This window comes from Salminus brasiliensis, chromosome 1 (genome assembly GCF_030463535.1).
Source record: "Salminus brasiliensis chromosome 1, fSalBra1.hap2, whole genome shotgun sequence".
Lineage (NCBI taxonomy): Eukaryota > Metazoa > Chordata > Actinopteri > Characiformes > Bryconidae > Salminus > Salminus brasiliensis.
Window position 1 is genome coordinate 4305610 of NC_132878.1, and position 26862 is coordinate 4332471.

The 26862-nt window shown below is 42.6% G+C and overlaps 1 protein-coding gene across 2 annotated transcripts in view; it reads left to right on the forward strand.

Moving 5' to 3' along the window:
* brinp1 (bone morphogenetic protein/retinoic acid inducible neural-specific 1) overlaps positions 1-26862 on the forward strand; it is a 186328-nt gene that overhangs the window by 99641 nt on the left and 59825 nt on the right. For both annotated transcript variants that reach the window (XM_072692747.1, XM_072692753.1), the window contains exon 5: positions 16893-16998. In XM_072692747.1, the coding sequence (XP_072548848.1) occupies positions 16893-16998 (106 nt within the window). The remainder of the gene's footprint in view (positions 1-16892; positions 16999-26862) is intronic.

A 26862-nucleotide genomic window follows, 5' to 3' on the forward strand; every position in this document is an offset into this window, starting at 1 on the left:
CTGTGAGGATTTGATTGCATTCAGTGACAAAGGTGTTAGCAAGCTTATTATCCCCAACTCCCCAAAAACTCAATGCTGGGGGGCTTTATACCCCTCTAGTCCATGCCTGGCATTAGGCAGCATGGTGCCAATAGGTTCATGATGTTGATCTGCTCCCGTAGAGAGTCCTATTCTATTGGCAGTACTTCTTCTCTACAGGGACTAATGACGCTGTGTGTGTGCATTTGCACATCTGTGTCAGCAATAGGTGCAGCTTAAAGCTAAAAGCTGCATGTGCTGCAGCTGCATCCTTAGAAGGGATATCCGCAAACATGAAAAGCAGGATGAGCAGTGTCCAAATACTTTTGTCAACTTAATTTTTATCATGAAAAGGTTCTGTGGTGTGCTCGCCGAGCTGCAGTGTGGAACCCAAGCCGACCAGATCAAATGAACACGATGTACAGTGTGGTCCAGACCTCGGCCCTGACTTTCAGGTGTGAGAACGGCCTCAGAGAGAAAGAGAGAGAGCGCGAGAGTGTGCGCGAGAGAGGGAGGACAGTGCTGTCTCGAGCTACACTAAAACAATACAGGAACACAGTGTTGCTTTTTATTTTAAAGCTTTTTCCATTTGTTTGCCTGTTTTCTCCAATTTAGCCAATTTACCCGCAGCCGGCTGTCAGGGCAGGAGTAAGTCTCTGTCTCATTAGACGTCAGTTCCTGCAGAGTGGGCGAGTGTGAAGGCTCCTCACACCTTCATTCATGCATATGAAGCCTGCACTGCATCTCCTTAAAGCAAAACAACTGAATTAGAGCTTTAGATATGCATGGATTAAGCCTAGTACTGGTCTACACTGCAGCACTAATAGAGCTTCATTACTAGACCCTGTCTGTTCTCATTCATTTTAGGTTCTTAGGCCTTATTTGGACCTTCGACTAGGCCTTTATTAACATACCCCCCAACAACCCTTACCTACACCCCCCTGTTGTATATATACTACTGTGAAGATTCACCTACAGGAACATTAGTGCTTAGTCCCAGATCAAAAACAGCACTCCAACTCATCCCAAAGATGTTGAATTGAGTTCCATCAAGTCAATCCCAGAGATGTTTCATGGGGGTGTCCATCAAAGGTGATCATCACGTCCTGGTGGAGTTCCACAGAGCTTCATCATTCCAACTGGTCCCAAAGATGTCCAGTGCTTCATTGCTCCAACTATTCCCAGATATTCAGGGCTTCATCATTCCAACTCATCCCAAAGATGTCCAGTGCTTCATTGCTCCAACTATTCCCAGATATTTAGGGCTTTATCATTCCAACTCATCCCAAATATGTTCAGTGCCTCATTACTCCAACTATTCCCAGATATTCAGAGCTTCATCTTTCTAACTCATCCCAAACATGTCCAGTGCTTCATTACTCCAACTATTACCAGATATGCAGGGCTTCATCATTCCAACTCATCCCAAACATGTCCAGTGCCTCATTACTCCAACTATTCCCAGATATTCAGGGCTTCATCATTCTAACTTATCCCAAATATGTCCAGTGCTTCATTACTCCAACTATTCCCAGATATGCAGGGCTTCATCATTCCAACTCATCCCAAATATGTTCAGTGCCTCATTACTCCAACTATTCCCAGATATGCAGAGCTTCATCATTCCAACTCATCCCAAACGTGTCCAGTGCCTCATTACTCCAACTATTCCCAGATATTCAGGGCTTCATCATTCCAACTCATCCCAAATATGTTCAGTGCCTCATTACTCCAACTATTCCCAGATATTCAGGGCTTCATCATTCCAACTCATCCCAAACATGTCCAGTGCTTCATTACTCCAACTATTCCCAGATATTCAGGGCTTCATCATTCCAACTCATCCCAAACATGTCCAGTGCTTCATTACTGCAACTATTCCCAGATATTCAGGGCTTCATCATTCCAACTCATCCCAAACATATCCAGTGCTTCATTACTGCAACTATTCCCAGATATTCAGGGCTTCATCATTCCAACTCATCCCAAACATGTCCAGTGCTTCATTACTGCAACTATTCCCAGATATTCAGGGCTTCATCATTCCAACTCATCCCAAACATGTCCAGTGCTTCATTACTGCAACTATTCCCAGATATGCAGGGCTTCATCATTCTAACTCATCCCAAAGATGTCCAGTGCTTTATTACACCAACTATTCCCAGATATTCAGGGCTTCATCATTCCAACTCATCCCAAACATGTCCAGTGCTTCATTACTGCAACTATTCCCAGATATTCAGGGCTTCATCATTCCAACTCATCCCAAACATGTCCAGTGCTTCATTACTGCAACTATTCCCAGATATTCAGGGCTTCATCATTCCAACTCATCCCAAACATATCCAGTGCTTCATTACTGCAACTATTCCCAGATATTCAGGGCTTCATCATTCCAACTCATCCCAAACATGTCCAGTGCTTCATTACTGCAACTATTCCCAGATATTCAGGGCTTCATCATTCCAACTCATCCCAAACATGTCCAGTGCTTCATTACTGCAACTATTCCCAGATATGCAGGGCTTCATCATTCTAACTCATCCCAAAGATGTCCAGTGCTTTATTACACCAACTATTCCCAGATATTCAGGGCTTCATCATTCCAACTCATCCCAAACATATCCAGTGCTTCATTACTGCAACTATTCCCAGATATTCAGGGCTTCATCATTCCAACTCATCCCAAACATGTCCAGTGCTTCATTACTGCAACTATTCCCAGATATTCAGGGCTTCATCATTCCAACTCATCCCAAACATGTCCAGTGCTTCATTACTGCAACTATTCCCAGATATGCAGGGCTTCATCATTCTAACTCATCCCAAAGATGTCCAGTGCTTTATTACACCAACTATTCCCAGATATTCAGGGCTTCATCATTCCAACTCATCCCAAAGATGTCCAGCGCTTTATTACATTAACTATTCCCAGACATGCAGGGCTTCATCATTCCAACTCATCCCAAAGGTGTTCAAAGATGCTGGAAATGCCTTGAGTATGTGTAAATGTTATCCTAAGCTCTTGGAGGTTTTAAAATTTGACTAGCACAGATATCCCAAGGGTTGATTTACAGCTTAGAGGTTGGTTTTACCTTAAAGTAAGATTTGAAATTTTTGCTCTTTAACAAGTGAAAAAAGTAACTGTTGCACTTACATGCCCTAAGGTGCTGGAAATGTCTTGTGAACATGTAAATGTTATCCTAGGCTTCATCCACTCCTGGACGTTTTGGCTAGTACAGATATCCCAAGGGTTCAGTTATAGCTTAGAAGTTGGTCTTACCTCAAAGTAAATTTTTAGTATATGTAAATGTTATCCTACATCTGATCAACTTCTTGGAATTTTAAAGTTTGACTTGTTAGGAGATCTCCAGGATTGATATACAGCTCAGAGGATGGTTTGATTTTGTAAGATTAAGTAAGAATAAGATTTTTGGGTGAAAGCAGAAATTCTGCTGCTCTTCCTCACTAAAGATGCTAGAATTGCCTGGAGTATGTGTATATGTTATCCTAGGCTTTATCAACTCCTAGAGGTTTTAAAATTTGACTAGCACGGATATCCCAGCGATTGATTTACAGCTCAGAAGCGAGTTTTACTTCTAGTACTTTTATTCTTTTAATTTTGTCACAGTGTTTTAATCTGGTTTATTCTTCATTCTCCTTTGTGAAGCATTTTAAATGACCGCAGTGTAGGAAGGGTGCTATATAAAGAAACCTGCCTTGTCTTGTACCTCACAGTGGGCGAATCCACTCATTAGAAGGAGCGTCTGGAGGTGGGTTGCAGTGTAATTTGACTGTTGTTTTCCAGAGCTAGCGGTGTGAGAGAGTTCTCATATTGAGATTCTGTAAACAAGTCTCTCTCTCTCTCTCTCTCTCTCTCTCTCTCTCTCTCTCTCTCTCTCTCTCTCTCTCTCTCTTTCTATACGATCCCTGATCTCTGAGCTTTCTCTTGCCTGTCCGTGTGGGGAATTGACTGCATCGTGGCTTGTGGACGAGATAAATGATCGGTGAGGGAAGCTTCAGAGCATCCCCTCGTCCGCTGGGTCGTATTTTTTTTGTACTACCCCTCGTCTCCCAGCGCTAATGATAACACAGCCTGAGACTCGCCGCAGCATCATTGAGTTAATCAAACCCAAGACATCCCACAACTGCGGTGGGTTTTTGCCCACGGCAAAAAAAAAAAAAAAAAAAGAGGAAAAAAAAGGCCTTCGTTATTTTTTTAAGTTCCCACCGAGCAGCTGGAGTGCCTTTTCGATGAATCTTCCTTGCCTGGAGATCTTAAAGTGCAGGTCTTTTCCTTTAAGCCTTCAAAAGATCTGTCAAACAGAGGCACTCGCCAGAAGCTCCTGCTTTTTTAAAGGCATGCCTTTCCTGCCTTGAGGCGTCCAGTGGTTTGTGAATTTCAAACAAAGACAGGGAATGGACAGCGCTAGCTCTTTTTAATGGACTCAAGACTGCGGCCATTTAGCTAATTACACTGACTAGCGTCTTCAGCAGATCATTCAAGATCTGTCTTGACTTTTGTATTTCTTTCTTAATACAGCTTCAAAAGCCTAAAGGCAAGGTGGGCATCCCACTTATTATCTCTGCTCGGATTTAAAAGCCATGGGGTAACACTTTGTCTTTGATTTGCTTTTGGGAATACTCATGCCATCTCTAGATGAAGCGGTTTTTAGAAGAGCTTATCAATATAGATCCAGATGGAAGGGTTGTTGGAAAGGAAAGCTTTGTAGACTTGGATCAAGCATTTTGTTTTTGCTGTGACAGTCAACGCAACTTATCCCCAAAACATCATTACTCCAACTTATGATATCCAGCAATATATTTTTTTTATCCTATTAAGCACTTTATCATTCTTACTCATTCTAAAAATGTTCAGGGTTTCCTTACATACTAAACCCCAGATATTCAGTACATCCTTCCAATGCATCCCAAAAATGGTCATTGCTTCATTACTTCAACTAATCCCAGATATTCAGAACTTCATTGTCCTACTTATTAGAAAGATGTTCAGTGTTTTTTTACGTCAACTAATCCCAGATATTCAGTACATCATTCCAACTCATCCCAAAGGTTTAGTGTTTCAGCACTCCAACTAATCCCAGATATTCAGCGCTTCATTGTTTTACTCATTCTAAAGATTTTCAGGATTTTCTTTCTTCAACTAATCCCAGATATTTAGCACTTCATTCCAACTCATGCTAAAATGTCCATTGCCTCATTACTTCAATTAATCCCAGATATTCAGTACATCATCCAACACATCCCAACAATCTCAGTGGTTCAGTACTTCAACTAATCCCAGATATTCAGAACTTCATTGTCCTCTCATTTGAAAGATGGCCAGTGTTTCTTAACTTCAACTAATCCCAGATGTTTAGTACATCCTTCCAACTCATCCCAAGGATGCTCAGTGCTTGTTACTGTATATATGTGAAAACCACAGATTGACACTTTTTGTCTGTTGGGAATATTTGTGCCAGAGTCTTCTCTACATGAAGCGAAGTTTTGAAGTAGCGCTTATGAATTTAGCTGCTGATGGAAAGGATTGCTGGAAAGGAAAACTGTGGAGACCAGGATCAAGCAATTTAAACGGTTACCGCTGTTGATTTGGAAGAGTCCTAGAAAAAAAATCGGGCTCATTAACAATACATACCACTGTTTAAATAGGACGTAATGAGAGCGAGAGATGAATGGCACACAGGGGAACACCACGCATTCGCCATTAGGCAGGACGACCTGCAGAGATCAGAGAGAGGGAAGAAGTTTGAAAGCCTATAGTATTCCCCCCTTCTTTGAATTCCATGTGTATGTAGGCCAGCGTGAAATAGAATGAGTGAATAACATGATGGCAGTAATAGACCCTAAAGGAATAGTCCAGCAATAAAAAACTCATTTACATGATTTCTGAGCAAACTGCAGGCCTCAGTCCTCACAAACACTCTCCTGAAACCATGTGGAGGTGTTCAGTAATCTCTAATAGACTTGCTTATGATGGGATGGGATAAGATTCAGATTTTACCTGGCCACATGAAACGCCAGGTGTGAACACACACAGGATGCAGTTTAATCGGAATTTGAAGCAGTTAAGCAATTAGAAATACACTGTATAGACAGAAGTATTGGGGCACCTGCTCAGTATCAGTGACACAGTGTATACACTATGTGTCCAAATATTTGTGGACACCCTTTCTATTGATGTGCAAATGCACACATACACAGCTTGTCTAGTGACTGCAGAGACTGGCAAAGTACTTACAATGGAAAAGGACTCTCTGGAGCAGATAACCATATTGAACCTATTGGCACCATGCTGCCTTATAATGCCAGGCGTGGGCTAAAGGGGTATAAAGCCCCCCAGCATTTAGCTGTGGAATGATTGTTGGTACTTCATCCAGTACTTTTGAGGATGAGTTGGGGAGCTGATGGTAATGAGGTGCGGTGGTTATCATCCAACATCCTGACCTCTCTTTAACACTCTTGTCACTGAATACAATCAAATCCTCACAGCAGTGCTTCTCCTTCAAAATCTTTTAAAAATACATCTTCCCTGGACAGTAGAGACAGTGACTCCCACAAAAGCAGGTTATGCTCTTTTTAATACCCTTGATTTCAGAAGAAACAGTAAATGAGCAGGTGTCCCAATACTTTTGTCCATATCGTGAAATGACTGGGGTGATGGAGTTGGGCGATCACACTGGGGCCCATGTTGACCACAGTGACCACACCCTCTGTAATCCTTTCTAGGCCAGTCATATAACAACTGTAAAGCCATGCCTTGCAGAACATGCCTTCACCAGTTCCAGGAACGTCCATTAATAACTGAGCACAGATCCCGGATGCCTGTTGATCTGAGCCTCATTCGTAAACGCAGCCCAACCATGGCAACTGCTAACGTCATCATGGGTCATTCATCAACCTCCAAAATTATACAGGTATTCAAATAATAAACAGCTAGTCTACTGTGACAACTACAGTAGGTGATTGATGAGGTGGTACCAGGGTGACAGGGTACCAGTGCCTGTCACTGGGGTGGTCCCCCTTTCAGTAACTTTTGGTAGGAAGCATGACTGTGCCAGTTTTCAGCCTTTTCATTTCTCCAATAAATCCCAGACATCCAGTGCATCCCTAAGATGTTCAGTATTTAATAAATCCATCTTATCCCAAAGCTTAGTTTAGTGATCAGTGTTTCATTACATCCACTAATCCCAGATATTCAGTACATGCTTCCAGCTCATACCAAAAAGATGAAGTGTTTCAGTACTCCAACTAATCCCAGATATTTAGCACTTCATTCCAACTCATGCTAAAATGTCCATTGCCTCATTACTTTAACTAATCCCAGATATTCAGAACATCCTTTCAACTCACTCTAAAAATGTCCATTGCTTTATTACTTCAACTAATCCCAGATATTCAGGACATCATCCAACACATCCCACCAATCTCAGTGGTTCAGTACTTCAGCTAATCCCAGATACTCAGAGCTTCATTGCTCTACTCATTCAAAAGATGGCCAGTGTTTCTTTACTTCAACTAATCCCAAATATTCAGTGCTTCATTGTCCTACTCACTCGAAAGATGGCCAGTGTTTCTTTACTTCAACTAATCCCAGATATTCAGTGCTTCATTGTTCTACTCTTTCTAAAGATTTTCAAGATTTTCTTACTTCAGCTAATCCCAAATATCCGCTACATCATTCTGTTGCATTGCCCCAAACACTCTGACTCTGACTCCTGGCTTTTTGTTGTATGGACAGATACAAAAGGTGTTCGTCCCCCCTGAGAAAGTGGATTTACTGGACCTTAAGGACCATTTTGTACCTTTGAGAATGCATCTTTCGGTTTGGAACAGGTACAAATATGTGCCTGTCCCTCTGAGAAAGTGAATGTAGTGGACCTTAGGGACCATGTTGTACTTTTCGGAGAACGTTTATATTGTCCGTGCTTCAGGGAACAATAACGCACCTAAGGCAAAGGTGCACGTATCTGTCACTGTACTCTGTACAGCCCAATGTGTCCTCTGCATTTGACCCATCTGTGGTATTGAACACACACACATACACTAGTGAACTAGGGGCAGTGAACACACACACACACACACCCAGAGCGATGGGCAGCCAACTCCAGCCCCCGGGGAGCAGAGAGGGTAAAGGGCCTTGATCAAGGCTCCCAACAGTGGCAGCTTGAAGAGCCTGGGTATCGAACCCACAACCCTGTCATCAATAGCAGGGAGCTCTAACTGCTGAGCGTAGGTGGTGTGGCCTATCTTGGGAGAATCGATTTGTTCAAGACAATAGAAAATTTGGATAATGTATTATAATGGATTTTTATGGGTCATGTTATGCCATAATTTACATGGACCAGGTGCAAACTGGTTGGTGTAAGCTCCCATTAGCAGACCTGGTGCCACCGGGAGGGAGGGTTTGGATTCACAAGGGGACAAAACCCCCTCAGTTGGAGTTACAAGCTTTAAATTCCTGCCTTGTCCTGTACCACTTCGTCCTAAGCATCAATACAAGCATCAGTGACAGAATTGAGACACTCCCATCGTACTCAAGCTGTTCGCACCTGCCTCATGCAACAAAAGGAGATCCAAGCATGTGGGTCTGTGGCGTTTTTTTTACAGATGGCCCACTTCAGATTTTCTCGCATCCACACATTTTCTGTTTACACATCCTAAAAAATTTCTCAACTCAAATGTAAACAAATGCAAATTAGCGCTAGATCAAAATAAATAATTAATAAATAAATAAATAAGACATCATTCGGTTTGAGCTCTGAGTGGCTCAGCACACTAAGACGCTGACACAATGGCTCAAAGGTCGCAAGGTCAAATCCTGGGAAATACTGCCTCGCCATCAGCTGCCGGAGCCAGAGAGAGCACAGTTGGCCATGCTCTCTATGTGTGGATAGATGGCGCTCTCTACCCCTCATCTGTTGGCTGAAGTATCAGAGCTGGAGAGCCGGTACATCAGTGCATTGGCTAACTAGCGATGCTGCATTGGCTGCATTGAGGTGGTGGCTGACTTTGCATGTATCTGAGGAGGCATGTGCTTGTCGGCTGTATTCCAAGGCATCTTTTGGCATCTTGGCTCTTGGCTCTACTCTGCCATCAACTGTGTTTAAGATCTACCTGCTACCCTGACGACCTTTTAGGACCGTTGGAGGCTTCTTTACTTATCTTGAGGTTCTGCTCTTGGGCTGATCTTGCTAGGACGGTCTGATCTGCCCATGTTGGTCAGCTGTTCCTCTTGTAGATGATTTAGTGGACGGTGGAACAGCGGCTGATTTCTAACAGTTCTGAGATCTTTTTAACCTCCTTCCATCTGCAGACTCCTCTACAACATCTCCACCCTTCTTTCTGAAGGCCTCAGAGAGCTCTCTGGATCTGGACCATGGTGATCTTCTTCACCCCTCACTCACTTCAACCATCAAGATCAGACCAGACTAAACGTCTGAGGTTTAAATAAGACACTGAGACTCCTCCAGAAGAATCCTCTCCAACCATGTTCTGATCATCTGCAGCTGATGTTCTGCAGCTGGGTCTGATTCTACACATTTGAAGGAGTCATAAAAGTTCCTATGAGAATTTGTCCTCACAGGAAAATGACATTCTTATTAAATCCATTTTATAAATGCTGATTAAGGACGTTTCCTCGGTTGTGTGAGTGTAGTTAGATCACCTCCATCTCTCCAGATGTTTATATAGGTTCAAAAAAAAGGTTTTTTATGAGGGTGTCCTCGTTCTTTACTGTGACACTTCCTTTAAAATGTCTTAGAAGGTACACGAACAGCACTGTAGAGCTATATCTCTCACCCAGTTCATCCTGTGTTGCAATATCTATAAATAATAAGCACCGAAGTGATGAAACACCCCAGAATAGAAAGTGCAAGGTGAGGCAGCGACGCTGTCCCGTGTCCGTCTGCACAGCGCCTGTTTGCTTATGCAGGGATTTCTCAAGGAGACGAGGGTTAAATGGAGCAAAGAAACGCAGCCTACGAGAAAAAAGGAAGCAGGATGCTAAAGCCGCTAGCAGCGCTAGCACTTCCAGTCGAGCAAAACTAGAGGAAGAGGAGTGTGTCCCTGTGAGCTCCAGACCCAATGTTGCAGGATATTATTCCTGGAGGGGAATCATTTAAGATAAGATAACCAGCAGAGCGTTGTAATGAGAAAAAAATAGCCCATATATGATTGGGTGTTTTCGGTGACGGAGCACGGGAATGATTAAGCTCGGGAAACGAAACGGAGCTGAGTCTGTGTGTATGTGTGTGTGTGTAGGGCTGAGACCCACAAGGTCACCTTTCAGTGAATCCGTATGCAAATTTGTGATGATGCAGCAGTCGTTTCGGAGGCATCCATTTAAGATCCGGTTTCACACACAGCTCTTTCTATTTATTTATTTATTTTTTTCCCCGAGCCGAATGCTCAGAAAGAGACTCCGTGTAGCGCAGGAATGAAAAGGAGCATCTTTTGACCCATATACGAGCCTACCAGCTTAGTAATTACACAAAAGCAGCTTGGATGACGCCGAACAACCCCTTTTTTTCCCAGGAAAGCATGCTAGCATGGAGATTTATGCTAGACTGGGAGTGTATGCTAGCACACAATGCTCTCTTTGTTGTCTTGGGAACACACACTGATCACAAAACAGAGGAATGTGTGGTTTTGTGTCATGTATTAAAGCAGTGACAAAAAACAACAACAACAACAAAGGCTTTACAAGAGGGACGGATGAATGCGAGTACGAGTGCTGCACCCCTAAAGCACGAGTCACGCTAAATTTAGCGCTGGCTTTTCTTAAAGGTGCCATAGAATGTCTTTATTAAACATTTAAGATGCAGTTTGATGTATAAATGGGAAGGATGTGACTTTGGGTTGGGGTGAAATCTGCTCAGAAGCATATTTACCACCCTGTTACCTTATGTTTAATAGGCTTAACTGGCTTCCTGTAGCTGCTGCTCAGGTCATCAGATTCAGATCCCCTGACTCTGGCCTACAAAGCCAAGACTGGACCAGCCAGCCCCTCCGTACTTGATGCAGATGGTCAAAAGAGCCCGATCCGCACCAAGAGCCCTTCCAGCTTCAAGTACGGCTCGGCTCGACCCGCCATCCTTTAAGATCCACGGAAGACGAGCGTCCAGACTTTTTACTGTCCTGCACCGAAGTGGTGGAACAAACGAACTTCCCCTGGGTGTCCGAACAGCAGAGTCCAACGCTCGCTGTCCTCAAACCCAGACTGAAGACCCTACTTAGAGGCAGAGTGTAGAGTATGTAGAGTATTGTGGTCTTCATACTGACCTCTGTATCTAGTAGAGTCTAAGCTTAGAGGGATCTTCTGGACTCTAGCCGATACAACTAGCTAAGGATATTTTCTGAGTGGACAGTGAAGAGCGTCTGCTAAAACGTCACTGCTATGGCCAGATAGGTGCAGTGCAGAGAGTTTGGAGCTGGCCAGCTGGGTTAGCTTTTTTTTTACCTTGCTATTTTGTTTAGCCTTGAAAGGCTTACGCTGGTGGGCTGGCTGTATGTACTTTCTGGGGTATATAATAAGTACAATGATATAATGCCAGGCGTGGGCTAGAAAAGTACAAAGACCTCAGCATTGAGCTGTGGAGCAGTGGAAGAACTGTGTTCTCTGGAATGATGGATGGTGGAGCTCCATCCAGTACTTCTGGGATACTGAGTTGGAGAGTTGGGGGTGTTCATCCAGCATCCTGAACATACTCACGCTCTTATCACTGAATGCAGTCAAATCCGCCTCAAAGCAATGCCCCTTTAAAAATCTAGTGGAAAACTTACCCCTCTTTTTTTAAGATTTTGAGTAGCTGTCCCAATACTTTTGTCCATATTGTGTACACCAGTGTTATAGGTAGCCCGGTTAATTGTAAGGGATGAAGCTCAGATGTCAGAGTGAGCCGGCGAGCCTCCGGGAAAAGAAAAGGAATGCAAGGGAAAAGTCGGATACGGGCCCTTTAAAGACACGCCGCCAGAGACGTACCTGCGCTGGTGGGACACCAGGGTTCATGTCCCTTTACTTTCAAAGGCCCAGAATAGAATTTCATTAGGAGGGCGCCAGGTGATGGGAGTAATAAGAAACGTGCACAGCGGCCGTCCCATGATGACACTACTTTGTCACACACACACACACACACACACACACACACACACACACACACACATTACCCCAGCTCCAATTTATTCTGCCAGACTAGAAAGAAAGAACTCAAATCCTTCGGCTCTGATACTCAAACGACGAGCAGGAGCACACAGCAGCCACCACCCTGACTCTGACGACTAGACGTCTGAAAATCTTTCAATTACTGAACACTGAAGGGGAGAGAGACAAAGAGAGAGAGAGAGAGAGAGAGAGAGAGAGAGAGCATAAAAGAAGGATATGGTCACTGTCACAAAAACCTCGCATCTCCAAAGCAGCAACTTTACAAGAAATAGCAAAAACCTTCTCAGCTTTCAATGGAAGTCAATGTAAAAATATGTCAATCCAGGTCATTTTGAGGCATTTCTGTTGGTCCGTTCATCATGAAATTTCAATGCAATATGAAGATCAACGGCCGGATTTAAATGATGTTGAAAAAACAAAGTGTCCAAATGTTTGTGGACGCCCCTTCTAAAGCATGGCTCAGTTACTGTAAGTTGCACCCGTTGCTGACACTTGTCTAGTGCCTGTAGAGAAGTACTGCCAATAGATTAGGACTCTTCTCTGGAGCAGATAAACATCATGAGCCTATTGGCACCATGCTGCCTAATGCCTGGCATGGGCTAGAGGGACATAAAGCCCCCCAGCAGAGTTGGGGGGTGGGGATCATCCAGCGTCCTGGTCAGTGCTCCTCCAAAATGTAGTAGAAAGCCTTCTTCTTTCCTGGACAGTAGAGACAGTTACTCCGACAAAAGCGGGATAAGCTCTTTTTTTAATATCCTTAAACAAAACAATGAACAAGCAGGTGTCCCAATACTTTTGTCCATTCATGCTGTGGCTATAAGGAAAAAGAAGGCAAAAAAATGGAGATGCAAGGGTTTTGTATTACGACGATGATGGTACACCACAACACACAGGGTCCTTGGTGGTCCGATGGTCCATTCAAGGGTAATTAGCGACTGCCAGCAAATTGCCAGTTATTTCACATGGCGTGGGCGAGTGGTGGACTGCTGTGGTCGATTGTGTGAGTTCAGGAGGGGTCTTCTGAGGTTTATGTCTGGAGAAAAATCCTAATCACCTTAAATCTCTATTGATTTGTCCGAGAGCTCAGATTTTCCTTTTGTATGTGCGTTATCTGTCCTATAATCTGACTGACCATTTAGTGCTTGTGTGTGTGTCCATGCGTCCACTATTCTCCAGAGGCCTCAGACTTAAAGGATTATGCCATTACAGAAGGGCTTTATTCATAGGCGGGCTTGCACACACGGCGGGCGTGGTATTCAGTCTCCTGCTTTGCTTTGCTTGTGGTAAACAGCGGCCTGTTTGTTCCCTTTCCTTCGACTGTATTATGTTGATACAGGTTGACTTGTCACATACACCTTGTACTGTTTATGCCTGTCTGCGGGCGATGCAGTGCAGGCCGGTAGCGCGCCACAGTTTCAGTTTGGTGTCACTTTGAATCAGGTGACCCTGATAGGACGCTAACCACGTCAACAGCGGAGCCGACCCAGGCAGGGAGGGGCATAGTCTGCACAAAAACAATAACCATACGCTGTGATAAGTCAGAGGACAGACAGTGAAACTGACCAGGATGTCTCCAAACTGACCAATCCGTGGTCAAAAATGCATCATGAGTGTTGGACACAGAGGGAAATTCACACCTTGTTGCTGCTAGTCATGTTAAACATGGTGGAGGTAGTTTTACACCCTGTTACCATAACTAATCTCCCCCTTGGTGGCGTAATAGAGCACTGTTTAGAAGCAGATCTACAATCACAGTGAGAGCTAGCCAGGTTAAACATGGTGGAGGTAGTGTCACATACTGTTATTATAACTAAGACCCCCAATCTCCCTCTTGGTGGCGTAACAGAGCACTATTTAGAAGCAGATCTACAATCACAGTGAGAGATAGCTATGTTAAACATGGTGGAGGTAGTGTCACACACTGTTACTGCAACCAAGACCTTCAGTCTCCCTCTTGGTGGCGTAATAGAGCACTATTTAGAAGCAGATCTACAACTCACAGTGAGAGTTGGACAGGTTAAATATGGTGGAGGTAGTGTCACACACTGTTACTGCAACTAAGACCTTCAGTCTCCCTCTTGGTGGTGTAACAGAGCACTGTTTAGAAGCAGATCTACAACTCACAGTGAGAGCTAGCCAGGTTAAACATGGTGGAGGTAGTGTCACACACTGTTACTGTAACTAAGACCCCCAATCTCCCTCTTGGTGGCGTAATAGAGCACTGTTTAGAAGCAGATCTACAACTCACAATGAGAGATAGCTATGTTAAACATGGTGGAGGTAGTGTCACACACTGTTACTGCAACCAAGACCTTCAGTCTCCCTCTTGGTGGCGTAACAGAGCACTATTTAGAAGCAGATCTACAACTCACAGTGAGAGTTGGACAGGTTAAATATGGTGGAGGTAGTGTCACACCCTTGGGACCATATACTTTGGTCCCAAACTCCCCACTGTTGCCACTGACGATTCCATGCAGTGGGGGTCGGCCAGAACCAGGCTTGCCTGGTCTTTCTTGTTTCCTTCAGCCTTATCAAGACGTATCCTAATGTATTCTGGGGGTATCCTCATGTATGTGCTTTTTGAGCCCTGTCTGAGAACTTTACTAAATCATTGAAGACAGTACTCTACTGTCGGCGTAATCAGTGTTGGGATGGAATGGGGGTCTTCAAGTAAAGCATAAATCGATGCCCAATCTCTGCAAATTGACCAACTTAATGTAAGTTCAACTGGTGGTGTAGTGGTGGAGGGGGGATCTGTGTGTACTGCAGGGGCGCTGACGCTCGACCCCAGCTATCAAAACCGTGCTCCGCACCCCGTGATCTTTGATTCATGTAAGGGTTGGTAAATGAACTCTAATGAGAGTCGTTTTTAATTAGACCACTTTGTCTAATGGCTGAGTGCTTTTACTTTGAAAGAAGCCGAGGAGGTTTCGCCGTGTTCCGACAGGAGTTAGTGCCGGGAAAAAAATATATATATAAAACAAAAACATTCAGCTTTGATAAATGTCAAGGTTTTTAGCTCTTTCTTTTCTAACGATTAAAAGCGGCCTCCTCGGAGACGGGCGAAATCAGTCTGGACTTTGGCGACGGTCAGTCATTAATTAAGGAGGGCGATGAAAAGTCATTCCGCCAGGATCCCCTACCTTCAGCGCAAATGCTAACCGGAGACTGGAGAGCGTAACGTTTGAATTGTCTCATTAACCCACTGACTAAAAGTTTGGTTAGCAAGTCTGCTCCAGCTTTCTCGGAGAAGAAGCGGAGAGGTGAAGCTGTTTGAAGAAAAGGCCATTAGCACTTCACCTTTTTTATACGAGGAAATAAAGTCTCTGAAGGTCCGTAAAAAGGAAATGGCTGCTTTGAAGGCGGTTGGGCCCGTCATGCTGAATGTGAAAGCAGGCACTTAGAAACTTGTGTTTTTGAAAGCTCTCTGGAGTCGTAAGGTAGGCTCTTTTTTACGGTAAGGTAGCCCCCCCCCCCCTCCATCATAAAGCACAGACGTAAACAGCATGATTCAAAAGGCGAGGGTTCTTCGCTGTGGCTTATTTGGATTCCACACACCAGTAACATGGAGTCGTCATTCATATTAATGAGCGTTAGCATCAATTCTGCTTATTTTATTCGTAGACTCTCCGTCATAAGTTTGGGGACACCTTGTCTTAAGGTTTCTCGCTGTTACTTTTCAGCATGACCAACAAGACCAAGTTGGCCGATCAGACTGACTAGCATATCTGAGCATCACGATGCTGCTCCATTAGCATGACCAGCATGACCAAGCTGGTTAGATAGACTGGCCAGCATCACCATGCTGGTCCATTAGCGTGACCATGCTGGTCCATTAGCATGACCATGCTGGTCCATTACCATGACCATGCTGGTCCATTAGCATGACCAAGCTGGTTAGATAGACTGGCCAGCATCACCATGCTGGTCCATTAGCGTGACCATGCTGGTCCATTAGCATGACCAGCATCATCAAGCTGGTTAGATAGACTGGCCAGCATCACCAAGCTGGTTGAACAGCATGACCAAGCTGGCCGACAAGACTGACCAGCATGTCTAAGCTGGTTGAACAGCATGATCATGCTGGTCCATTAACATGAGCAGCATCACCTAACTGGTTAGATAGACTGGCCAGCATCACCAAGCTGTTTCACCAACCAACAAGATCAAGCTGTTCAACCAGACTGACCAGCTAAAGTCTAAGCTGGTTGAAAACCATATCCAAGCTTGCCCTAAATCAAATGCAACATATACTAGGCTGGTCAAGAGCTGGTTAATCAGCTAGCTTATTAGCATAGGGTGTGTGTTTGACCACCAAAGACCACCTGAGACCAGCTACCAGCAGAAGCTGGTCTTGAGTGGGAATTTTTAGTGCTGCAATGGTTTAGTGAACAGAAGAAGGCTATGTGCTAATGCTAATGCTAATGCTCATCATATCAAAGGAATTCCTGGCAAAAGTGCTCGCTTACAAAAGGTGTTGTTATTTTGCTAATGAAAATGACAATCACGTTTCCACTATGTGGACAAAAGTATTGGGACACCTGCTCATTTAATGTTTCTTCTTAAATCAAAGGCATTACAAAGTCCCCAAGAGTCCCCAAAGTTCTAACTGTCTACAGCCGTTCCATTGCTGCTCATGTTCTAGTGAAGTTCTGTCACGGTCCGTTCTTACTGGCTCGTGTGTTGTGTCCAGGTGACAGAGACCCGGACCGGCCCTCTCGGGTGCAGCACCTATGACAACCTGGACTCGGTCAGCTCTGTACTCCTGCAGAGCCCAGAGAGCAAACTCCATCTGCAAGGTAAGCTGGAGTCCGTCTCAACATGCCACGTCTTCTAATTGCTGCTGCTGTGCTTGTTTACCTGCATGCTTGTTCTTCATGTTGTTTTATCATTGTTTTATTTCCTGGGTAGCAGTCAAAAGTTTGGACACACAGTTTGATAATGGTTGTGAAACACTGAACGACTCTTTATGTCATTACAATCTACTATATCTCAACAGAACTAATGAATGGGAAGTGTGTATTAATGTGTTTCAGAAAATCAGGTTTGTTGTTTGTAGAAGGAATCCAACAGACAGACAGACAATCAAATAGACAAATAGTTAATTAGACAGACAGACTAAGAAATGTATAGACAGACAGTCAGACACATAGTCAGTCAGACAAACATGAAGAGATAGTTAGATAGACAGACAGACAGATAGATAGATAGATAGATAGACAGACAGACAGACAGACAGATAGACAGACAGACAGACAGACAGATAGATAGATAGATAGATAGATAGATAGATAGATAGATAGATAGATAGACAGACAAACAGACAGATAGATAGATAGATAGATAGATAGATAGATAGATAGACAGACAGACAGACAGACAGACAGACAGATAGATAGATAGATAGATAGACAGATAGATAGATAGATAGATAGATAGATAGATAGATAGATAGATAGACAGACAAACAGACAGATAGATAGACAGATAGATAGATAGATAGATAGATAGATAGATAGATAGATAGATAGACAGATAGATAGACAGATAGATAGATAGATAGATAGACAGACAGATAGACAGAGAGAGAGAGAGAGAGAGAGAGACAGACAGACAGACAGATAGATAGATAGATAGATAGATAGATAGATAGATAGATAGAAAGAGAGCGAGACACACAGATAGACAGACACACAGATAGATGGATAGTTACATAGACACAGACATATAAACAGTCATATATAGATAGATAGACAGACTATCAGACAGAGAAATATATAGACAGACAGAGTCAGAAATTTAGTCCGACAAACAGAGAAAGATAGACAGACAGATAGACAGACAGACAGACAGACAGGAGAAAAAGCCTCGTTGAGAAGGACGTCCAGGTTTTATTCCTCGCTGTATTTCAGAATATGTTGCAATTGCTGTGAATTCAGAAACTCCATTTGGGGAAATAAGCTGGGCGGGTATTTAATTGCTGTAGCCCCTCACCATGAGGCAAAGTTGAGTATTTGACAGTTAGTGCTATGGTACAATAGCGCAAAAAAAAAAAAGAGAGACACAGCATGGGAGGAAACCAATTTATCAGACAAGTGTGCTGTAATTGTGCTCTTGCTAGATTTTTCATCTACTCCAACGGCCGCTGTCTCTCAGATGAAAAGAGAGCTAAAAAACAGACACAACTGCAGTTTTGGGGAGCGCTTGTATTGCTTTCAGCTCCAGCAGAGCTGGGCATGAAAAGTCTCGATGCATGAGTGTAGAGAAGCCATGTGAAAGAAGTGCAGGGGGAAAAAAATCCCACCATTCAGAAGCTTCCAGAGACATGATTTTATCCTTCTTTCCCCGAAGAGATCATTATGTCTGTATGGATTTGGGTAATTACTTTGTCTGTCAAACACACTTTCAAGTTCCTTCGCTTCGTGGCTCAGTCGAGATCTTCAGGTATTTAAGATTTTGTTCACACACACACACACACACATATATATACACACCTATCGGAGCTTTGGAGAAGAAAATCGCCGCCTAGCCGCCGCCATAAAGCCGAGCCATCTGCGGACTTTGTTCTCCGGCTAGCTGAGGGGTTATCTAAAGTGAAGCGAAGGTTGAAATTAGCATTCCGCTTCACCTGTAGAGGTGGCGCTGCTCCAGGTTACGTCAGCTGGAGAGCGTACATGTGGAGCAGCTGTTAGTCTGAAAGATGCTAATGTCCTCCATTATGTTCTCCATGTTCTCTTTTGGCTAAGACATGTTTTTGTTGTTTTGTTTTTTTTTTTGCGGCCGTTTCCCGCAACGGGAACGTTCGCTGCTAGCGTCGCCGACGCCGTTCCGCTGTCCCACTCCCGAAGTGCGAGAAAACCAGGAGAAAACCGAACGCACAAAGCTGTTAGCGAGCCAAGTTTATCCATCTTTTATCTGGCCTTCACATCTTATCTTTGAGAATTCTCTCTGAAAGTTGTCCCCGAGCTATGGAACAGCTGGCGAGAAGAAGCCTTTGATGCTAGCAGTCATTAGGCCTGCTTTAAAGCGTTATAAACAGGCTATGACAATGCATGTCATCTCCCGCTAGTCCGCGGTCATATAGATTAGCCATCTGGCCTCGTCTGGGACATAAAAGTCATGCAAATTGTTTATACACAAGTTGGTGTGATGATGAGATGATCCCTTTTTGCGCTCTTTGAACTGGAAGGGAAGCGAGAGCGCTAGCGGGAAAAGAAAGAGCCGAGATGATGAAGCGGTAGCGCTAAGTGTTTGGGATCTTCTCAGGGTTGGAAACTTTGCCAGAGTGAACGCTGGCAGGTTCTTTCTCCTTTGATTTCCCTCAAACTGATCTAGGAACGCTGGAGTTATGCAGAACATTCAGAGGCTTGTTTTAGCTATGTGTATTGCTTGGGTTGAGGGCGGCCAGTAGGCTGATGTGCAAAAGTTATTGTGCTAAAATCCACGTCCAAGGTGCGACGGGAGGGTTCTTTGAGTGTTACAGGCTTAAAAAGAGGGTTCTTCAATGGTTCTTTAGTCAAGGCGATGTATTATATAGAGCCATGAGAGCCACAATAGCCATTTGGCTGGCTTCATATACAGGTTTTGTAGCTTTTTTAGGATATATAGAGCCAAAAAGGGTTCCATCGTCGTCATCACAGTTGCTAAAAATGTACCATAGAAGAACCACTTTTGGTCGTCTAAAGAACCATGTTTGAACTAGAGATTTGTGAGTGTGAAGAAGCTTTGAAAGGTTTTCCTAATGTCCAAAGGTCCTGTATCAGTTGAAGGTTATTTGAGTGCTCTTCAAAAGAGGGTTCTTCAATGGTTCTTTAGTCAAGACGATGTATTATATAGAGCCATGATAGCCACAATAGCCATTTAGCTGGCTTTATGTACAAGTTTTGTAGATTTTTAAGCTTTATTAAGTTTTTTGAAGATTTGTAGAGCCCTAAGGGTTCCGCTGTTGTTATGACCAATTGTTTGGTTTAGAATGTACTTTAGAAGAACCATTTTTGGTCGCTTGAAGAACCATGTTTGAACAAGAGATTTGTGAGTGTGGAAAAGCCTTTAAAGGTTCCCCTAATGTCCGAAGATTCTGTTTCAATTGGAGGTTATTTGAGTGCTCTTCAAAAGAGGGTTCTTCAATGGTTCTTTAGTCAAGGCGATGTATTATATAGAGCCATCACAGCCACAATAGCCATTTAGCTGGCTTTATGTACAAGTTTTGTAGATTTTTAGGGATTTGTAGAGCTCTAAGGGTTCCGCTGTTGTTATGACCCATTGTTTGGTTTAGAATGTACTTTAGAAGAACCATATTTTGTGAGTGCTTTTAATTGGAAGTTATTTGAGTGCTCTAAAAAAAAGGGGTTCTTCAGGGGTTCTTAGGTTCCTCATGTACAAGTAAAACCTTTCGTGGACATTTTTAGGATTTTAGGACATTTTAGTCCAAAGGACTCAAAAGAGTGCTCTTTAAAAAAGGGGGGTTCTTCAAGGGTTCTTTAGTGAAGACAGACACAATTGCCATTTGGCTGGCTTCATATACAAGTTTTGTAGAGAGGATAACCTTTTAAAGGATTTCCTAATGTCCAAAGGTCCTGTATCAATTGGAGGTTATTTGAGTGCTCTTAAAAAGAGGGTTCTTCAATGGTTCTTTAGTCAAGGTGATGTACTATATAGAGCCATGACAGCCACAATAGCCATTTAGCTGGCTTTATGTACAAGTTTTGTAGATTTTTAGGAATTTGTAGAATTCTAAAAAAGGGGGTTCTTCAAGAGTTCTTTAGTAAAGGCAATTTTACTATGTAGAACCATGATTGGTAACATGGTAGAACCTTGCTGGTAACATGGTTCTTCTTACACAAGGAAAACGATTATTTTTATACAACCTTTTATAGAATGTTTTTGTGTGCTTTGACATTTGCCACCTGAAGAACCTTTTACATAATTTGGGGGTTCTTTAGGCTAATCTTTAGGCAACCGCTAATATGGTTTTTGTTTTGTTTTTTTTAAAGAATGTATTAAAGAACCACTTTTGCTCTCCTATGGAACCATATTTGAAACAAAGGTTTGTGAAGAACCCTTCAATTGACCCCATAATGTCTGAAAAGTGAGGTTCTTTAGACTTCAGACTTTTGAAAGACTTTTGAAAGGTTCTTTGTGAGTCAAAGAAATCCCCCTCCTCTTTTATTGCCTAGAACGTACTATAGAAGAACAAGCAGCATTAGCTTGCATGTAGCAACATTGTTCATGGGAAAAATGTAGACTGGACAAATTCTGGGCAGCGCTAGCGACCATTTTTCCCATTAAGAAAAACTGCTTAGACCCGGAGTTCCTTATTTCGATATCCCGATGATGACCAAACAACACGTCCGATATCAGTTGTTTGATTTTCCCTGCTAAACTGGGACTCAATTCCAAAAAGAAGCCCTTCTCAGATTCCAGACATTTGGGAATTGAGAATCCCTTGGACTTTGGGTAAGTCTTACAAGCACACCGTCTAGACAGTCTGCCTGAGAACCTGCCTGAGTCTCCTTCCAGAACACACATCAATATTCCGGCTGTGTTTCACTTCGGACAAAGTGGAAAACAAAGGACTATGGAAATCTCAAGACAGAACAAGTGGCTCACAATCAGACAGCACTGCCAGGGCTGGAGGAGCTGACAGAGGGGAACCAGGTGCAGTTTAGCTAGAACACTCTGAAAAAGTAAGGATCTTCAAGGGTTCTTTAGTAAAGGCAATGGTCATATATATATATATATATATACAACTATAACACCTCATTAACATGAGTTTGGAATTGGAGTAGACAGCAACATCATATCACCTAGCAACCACTTGGAAAACCATAGCAACCACCCGTTGCCTGGTTAAGGGGTTCTTTGGATTGGTGGAAAACCTGCTGTAGGTTCTTCGTAGCACCAACAAGTCAAAGAACCCTTTTCCAGGACTGTATAGAACCCTTAAACTGGTCCGGAAGAACAACTGAGGCGTGTTCCCGAAAGGTTCTTCAGGGAAGGCAATGGTTCTGTATAGAACCACAACAACTACTAACTATCGCTAAAAAGGGTTCTTCAAATGTTCTTTAGAAAAAGTATATGGGGACAAATGTGGGGGAAAGGTTCTATACAGTGCAAAAGAGGTTCTAATAATCTTTTCTTAGAACTATGTGGAACCTATAAAAGCGAATATGGTTAATTATAGTTGTGCATTACAAGACGACCACTTAACAACACCTTAGCAACCACCTCATCACACTATAGCATCCACCTACTAACCACTTGTCAGCACCCTAACAACCACATAACAGCACTGTATCATAAACCTAAGATACCCTAATGACCATCTGGTAATACCATATCAACCATTAATGCATGTCCTAGCAACGAACACACATCTCAATAGTAACCAGTTCACAACACCACAGTAATCGCTATACAATAGCATCGGCCCAGCAACATCATATCAACCACTTGGCAACCACTTAGCAACATCATTGCAACCATTTGGAATACCATAGCAACCACTTAGCAATACATCGCCATATCAACCACTTACAATGCTACAGCAATTATGTATACCATAGTAAGCACCTAGACACATAGCAACCACCTTGTAACATCATGACCACCTACCGACCACTTGGAATACCATAGCAATCACATAGAAACACCGTAGCAACCATCTAAAAACTAATGTATTTTGAACTGAAGTTGGAATTGGAGTAGACAGAAACATCATCTCACCTAGCAACCTCTTGGAATACCATAGCAACCACCTAGCAAAACATCGTCAACCACCTAGCAACCACTTGGAATACCATAGCAACCACCTAAAAAACATAGCCACCACCTAGTAACGCCATGGCCACCTAGCACCCACTTGGAATACTATAGCAACCACCTAACAAAACCTTATCAGCCACCTAGCAACCACTGGGAATACCATTCAACCACCTAGAAACATAGCCACCGCCTAGTAATGCCATGACCACCTAGCAACCACTTAAAATACCATAGCAACCATATAACAAATGCTTATCAACCACCTAGCAACCACTTGAAATACCATAGCAACCACCTAGAAACATAGCCACCACCTAGTAACGTCCCATGACCACCTAGCAACCACTTGGAATACCATAGCCACCACCTAGTAATGCCATGGCCACCTAGCAACCACTTAAAATACCATAGCAACCATATAGCAAATTCTTATCAACCACCTAGCAACCACTTGAAATACCATAGCAACCACCTAGAAACATATCCACCACCTAGTAATGCCATGACCACCTAGCAACCACTTAAAATACCATAGCAACCATATAGCAAATTCTTATCAACCACCTAGCAACCACTTGAAATACCATAGCAACCACCTAGAAACATATCCACCACCTAGCAACACAATGACCACCTAGCAACCACTTACAATACCGTAGCAATCACATAGAAAAACCATGGCAACTGGAATTGGAGTAAACAGCACATTTCTGGAAGCCACCATCCCTACCTGAGAGCCTTTCTGCTGCCTTTCTGCACTGGACTGTTTTGCTGGTTGGTTCCTCGTTTGCAGACCTGCTGCAGATCATGCACCGTAACTTCAGGCATCATCTCGGCCATAGCGTCATCAAACACAGCACAGGCAGCTGCACAGATTCCTGCATGCTCACTTTGTACCCCCGGTGCATTCATATTCCAGCAGCAAGGCTGGCTTACTGTTAGACAAGCGGAAGGCCGAGGGTCCGCTCAGTTGTCAGTTTAGCATCATTTCTGCTGACTGAATGACCCTCCTGCTTTCCCCTGATGGATCCTGGCCATGTTTATATTCACTGCCTCGTCTCAGGGGCCAAACCCCAGAATGGAGCTGTACCTCGGAATGGCTGGTGGGGTAGCAGCTCTTGACAGGTTGCTGTTTAGCACACGGCATGAGATAGCTAGGTCGCTTGTACTGGTGGTGATGTGGTGAAAACACATGGGTCCAGCATTAAAGACAGTCCTCTGTATTGTGACATTTTGCAGCTAGTTCGGCTTCACACATGCTTTTGTGTTTTGGGTTTTTTTTGCCGAGCTCACCGAAATGAAGTGTCAGTGACTGAGCGCTCGCCTGATTGTCACCGAACGCAATTTAATGGAGTGATCGTGGCGATCGGAGGGAGAGAAGCGAGGCTCCCGTCACCTCCCATTAGTCAGCGGACTACTCCGTCTGTATTTATTAACAAATTAGGAAAGGTCACTTTGAGCGCTATTGCATTAACTTTTTTCTGAGCAGCAAAGCAGATAAAAAAGTCTCTGAGAAGAGAAAACGAGGAGAACCAGCGAGGAAACGTAAGAGGAACGCTGCCATTGATGGAAATACACCCTTAAAATATGAAGCTTTTGAAGATTACAACAAGTTACAATGTGGTTCTAGGAAACAATCTAGAACCCATCCGATCTTACATTTTTTGTAGGTTCTTTAGATACTTGACGGTACATTTGTGTTGGTTTGGACACCAATTTCCACCATCCTAAACAAACATGCCTTTTCCATATATATATATATATATATATATATATATATATATATATATATGGCTCACAATCAGACAGCACTGCCAGGGCTGAAGGAGCTGACAGAGGGGAACCAGGTGCAGTTTAGCTAGAACACTCTTAAAAAGAAAGGATCTTCAAGGGTTCTTTAGTAAAGGCAATGGTCATATATACAAACATTAGGATGCTTAAATGGATTGTTGCCTGGTTAAGGGGTTCTTTGGATTGGTGGAAAACCTGCTGTAGGTTCTTCGTAGCACCAACCAGTCAAAGAACCCTTTTCCAGGACTGTATAGAACCCTTAAACTGGTTCTGAAGAACAACTGAGGTGGCTTCACATTTTTGTCAGTTAAAATAATGTATTTTGTGCCTCCTTAAAAATGTGTTCCTGAAGGGAACCACAACAACTACTAACTATTGTTAAAAAGGAGGAGAGGAGAACTTAAGAGGAACGCTACCCTTGATGGAAATGCACCCTTAAAATATGAAGGTTGTGAAGATATTACAATGTGGTTCTAGGAACCGATCTAGAACCGATCCCTTACTTCTTTTTTGTAGGTTCTTTAGATATTAGACACTACATTTGTGTTGGTTTGGGCACCAATTTCCACCGTTCTAAACAAACATGCCTTTTACATATATATATATGGACAAAAGTATTGGGACACCTGCTTATTCGTAGTATCCTGCCCTCATTCTGCAACGGTCTCCAGGAAATAAGAATGCTTTCTACTAGATTTTAGAGGAGCATTGCTGTGAGGATTTGATTGCATTCAGTTAGTGAGGTCACATTTAGTGTATCTGTATTTTTCTCATTTGTTCTTGGTTCTTTAGAGAATTATTTATGTTCTTGGGTTGGTGGTGTATATGTTCAAGTCCTTGTATGTATTAATGATTAATTCAATATGCGTACAGTATTCTATTTGTGTTATATACTCTATATTTTCAGTTTTGTGTTGTATATATTTCTGAATAATTCAGTATTCTTAGGTTTTGTTATATATATTTCTGAATAATTTAGTATTCTTAGGTTTTGTTGTATATATTTCTGAATAATTCAATATTATTAAGTTTTAGTTATATACATTTCTGAATAATTAAATATTCTCAGATTTTGTTTTGTTGTTTAGTTGTATATATTCCTGAATAATTCAGTATTCGCAGGTTTTTGTTACATAAATTCCTGGATAATTCAGTATTCTCATATTTTTGTTGTATATATTCCTGAATAATTCTGTATTCTTAGGTTTTTGTTGTATATATTAAGAATCTATTTAGGTGTCTGAGGTTTGTGTTATATATATTTCTGAATAATTCAGTATTATTAGGTTTTTGTTGTATATAATAAGAATGTATTTAGGTTTCTCAGGTTTGTGTTGTATATATTTCAGATGCATTCAGTATTCTCACGTTTTTGTTGTATATATTTCTGAACAATTCAGTATTCTAAGGTTTTTGTTGCATAAATACCTGGATAATTCAGTATTTTCAGGTTTTGTTGTATTTATTAATGTTTTATTCAGTATTCTGAATTTTCTCAAAAACAAAAAAAACAAAAACAAACAAACAAACAATATATATATATATATATATATATATATATATATATATATATATATATAACAACTTTAGTGTAAATGGGTGTCACAGTACATCAAATTACATGTATTTATTAAAAATGAGGAATTATTCTGTCCCTTTAAGAATTTCACAGGTGTGAAAAAATGAAATTGAATCTCATGAAGGAGCACTTGTGCGAATAGGAATAGTTCTGAAGAGCTAAAGGGGAAGTGAAGGTAATTATTATCCAGTTCGGCCCTGGAAGCCTCAGAGTAGCCCCATCTCAGGATAACGAGCCGGTCTGCCTGCTAATTTCCCCCCAAAAAAGGTATTTCTGGCACAGTTAGTGGGATGATTTTGTGAGTGTGGCGTGGGCTTAGTTAGCACAGAGGAAATGGGACGAGCAGTTGTGGAATACTGAGATTTTTTAGACCTGCCTATCAATCCCAGACAGACTCCATTGTGTGGCTGCAGGACCTTTCAGCTGTCAGCACCATGAGTGCACATTAGGGCTGCACAATGCATCCTGTGTTAATTGTGAATGAGGCACATGCGGGAGTGAGCAATATGCAAATGAGATCTCTAACCAA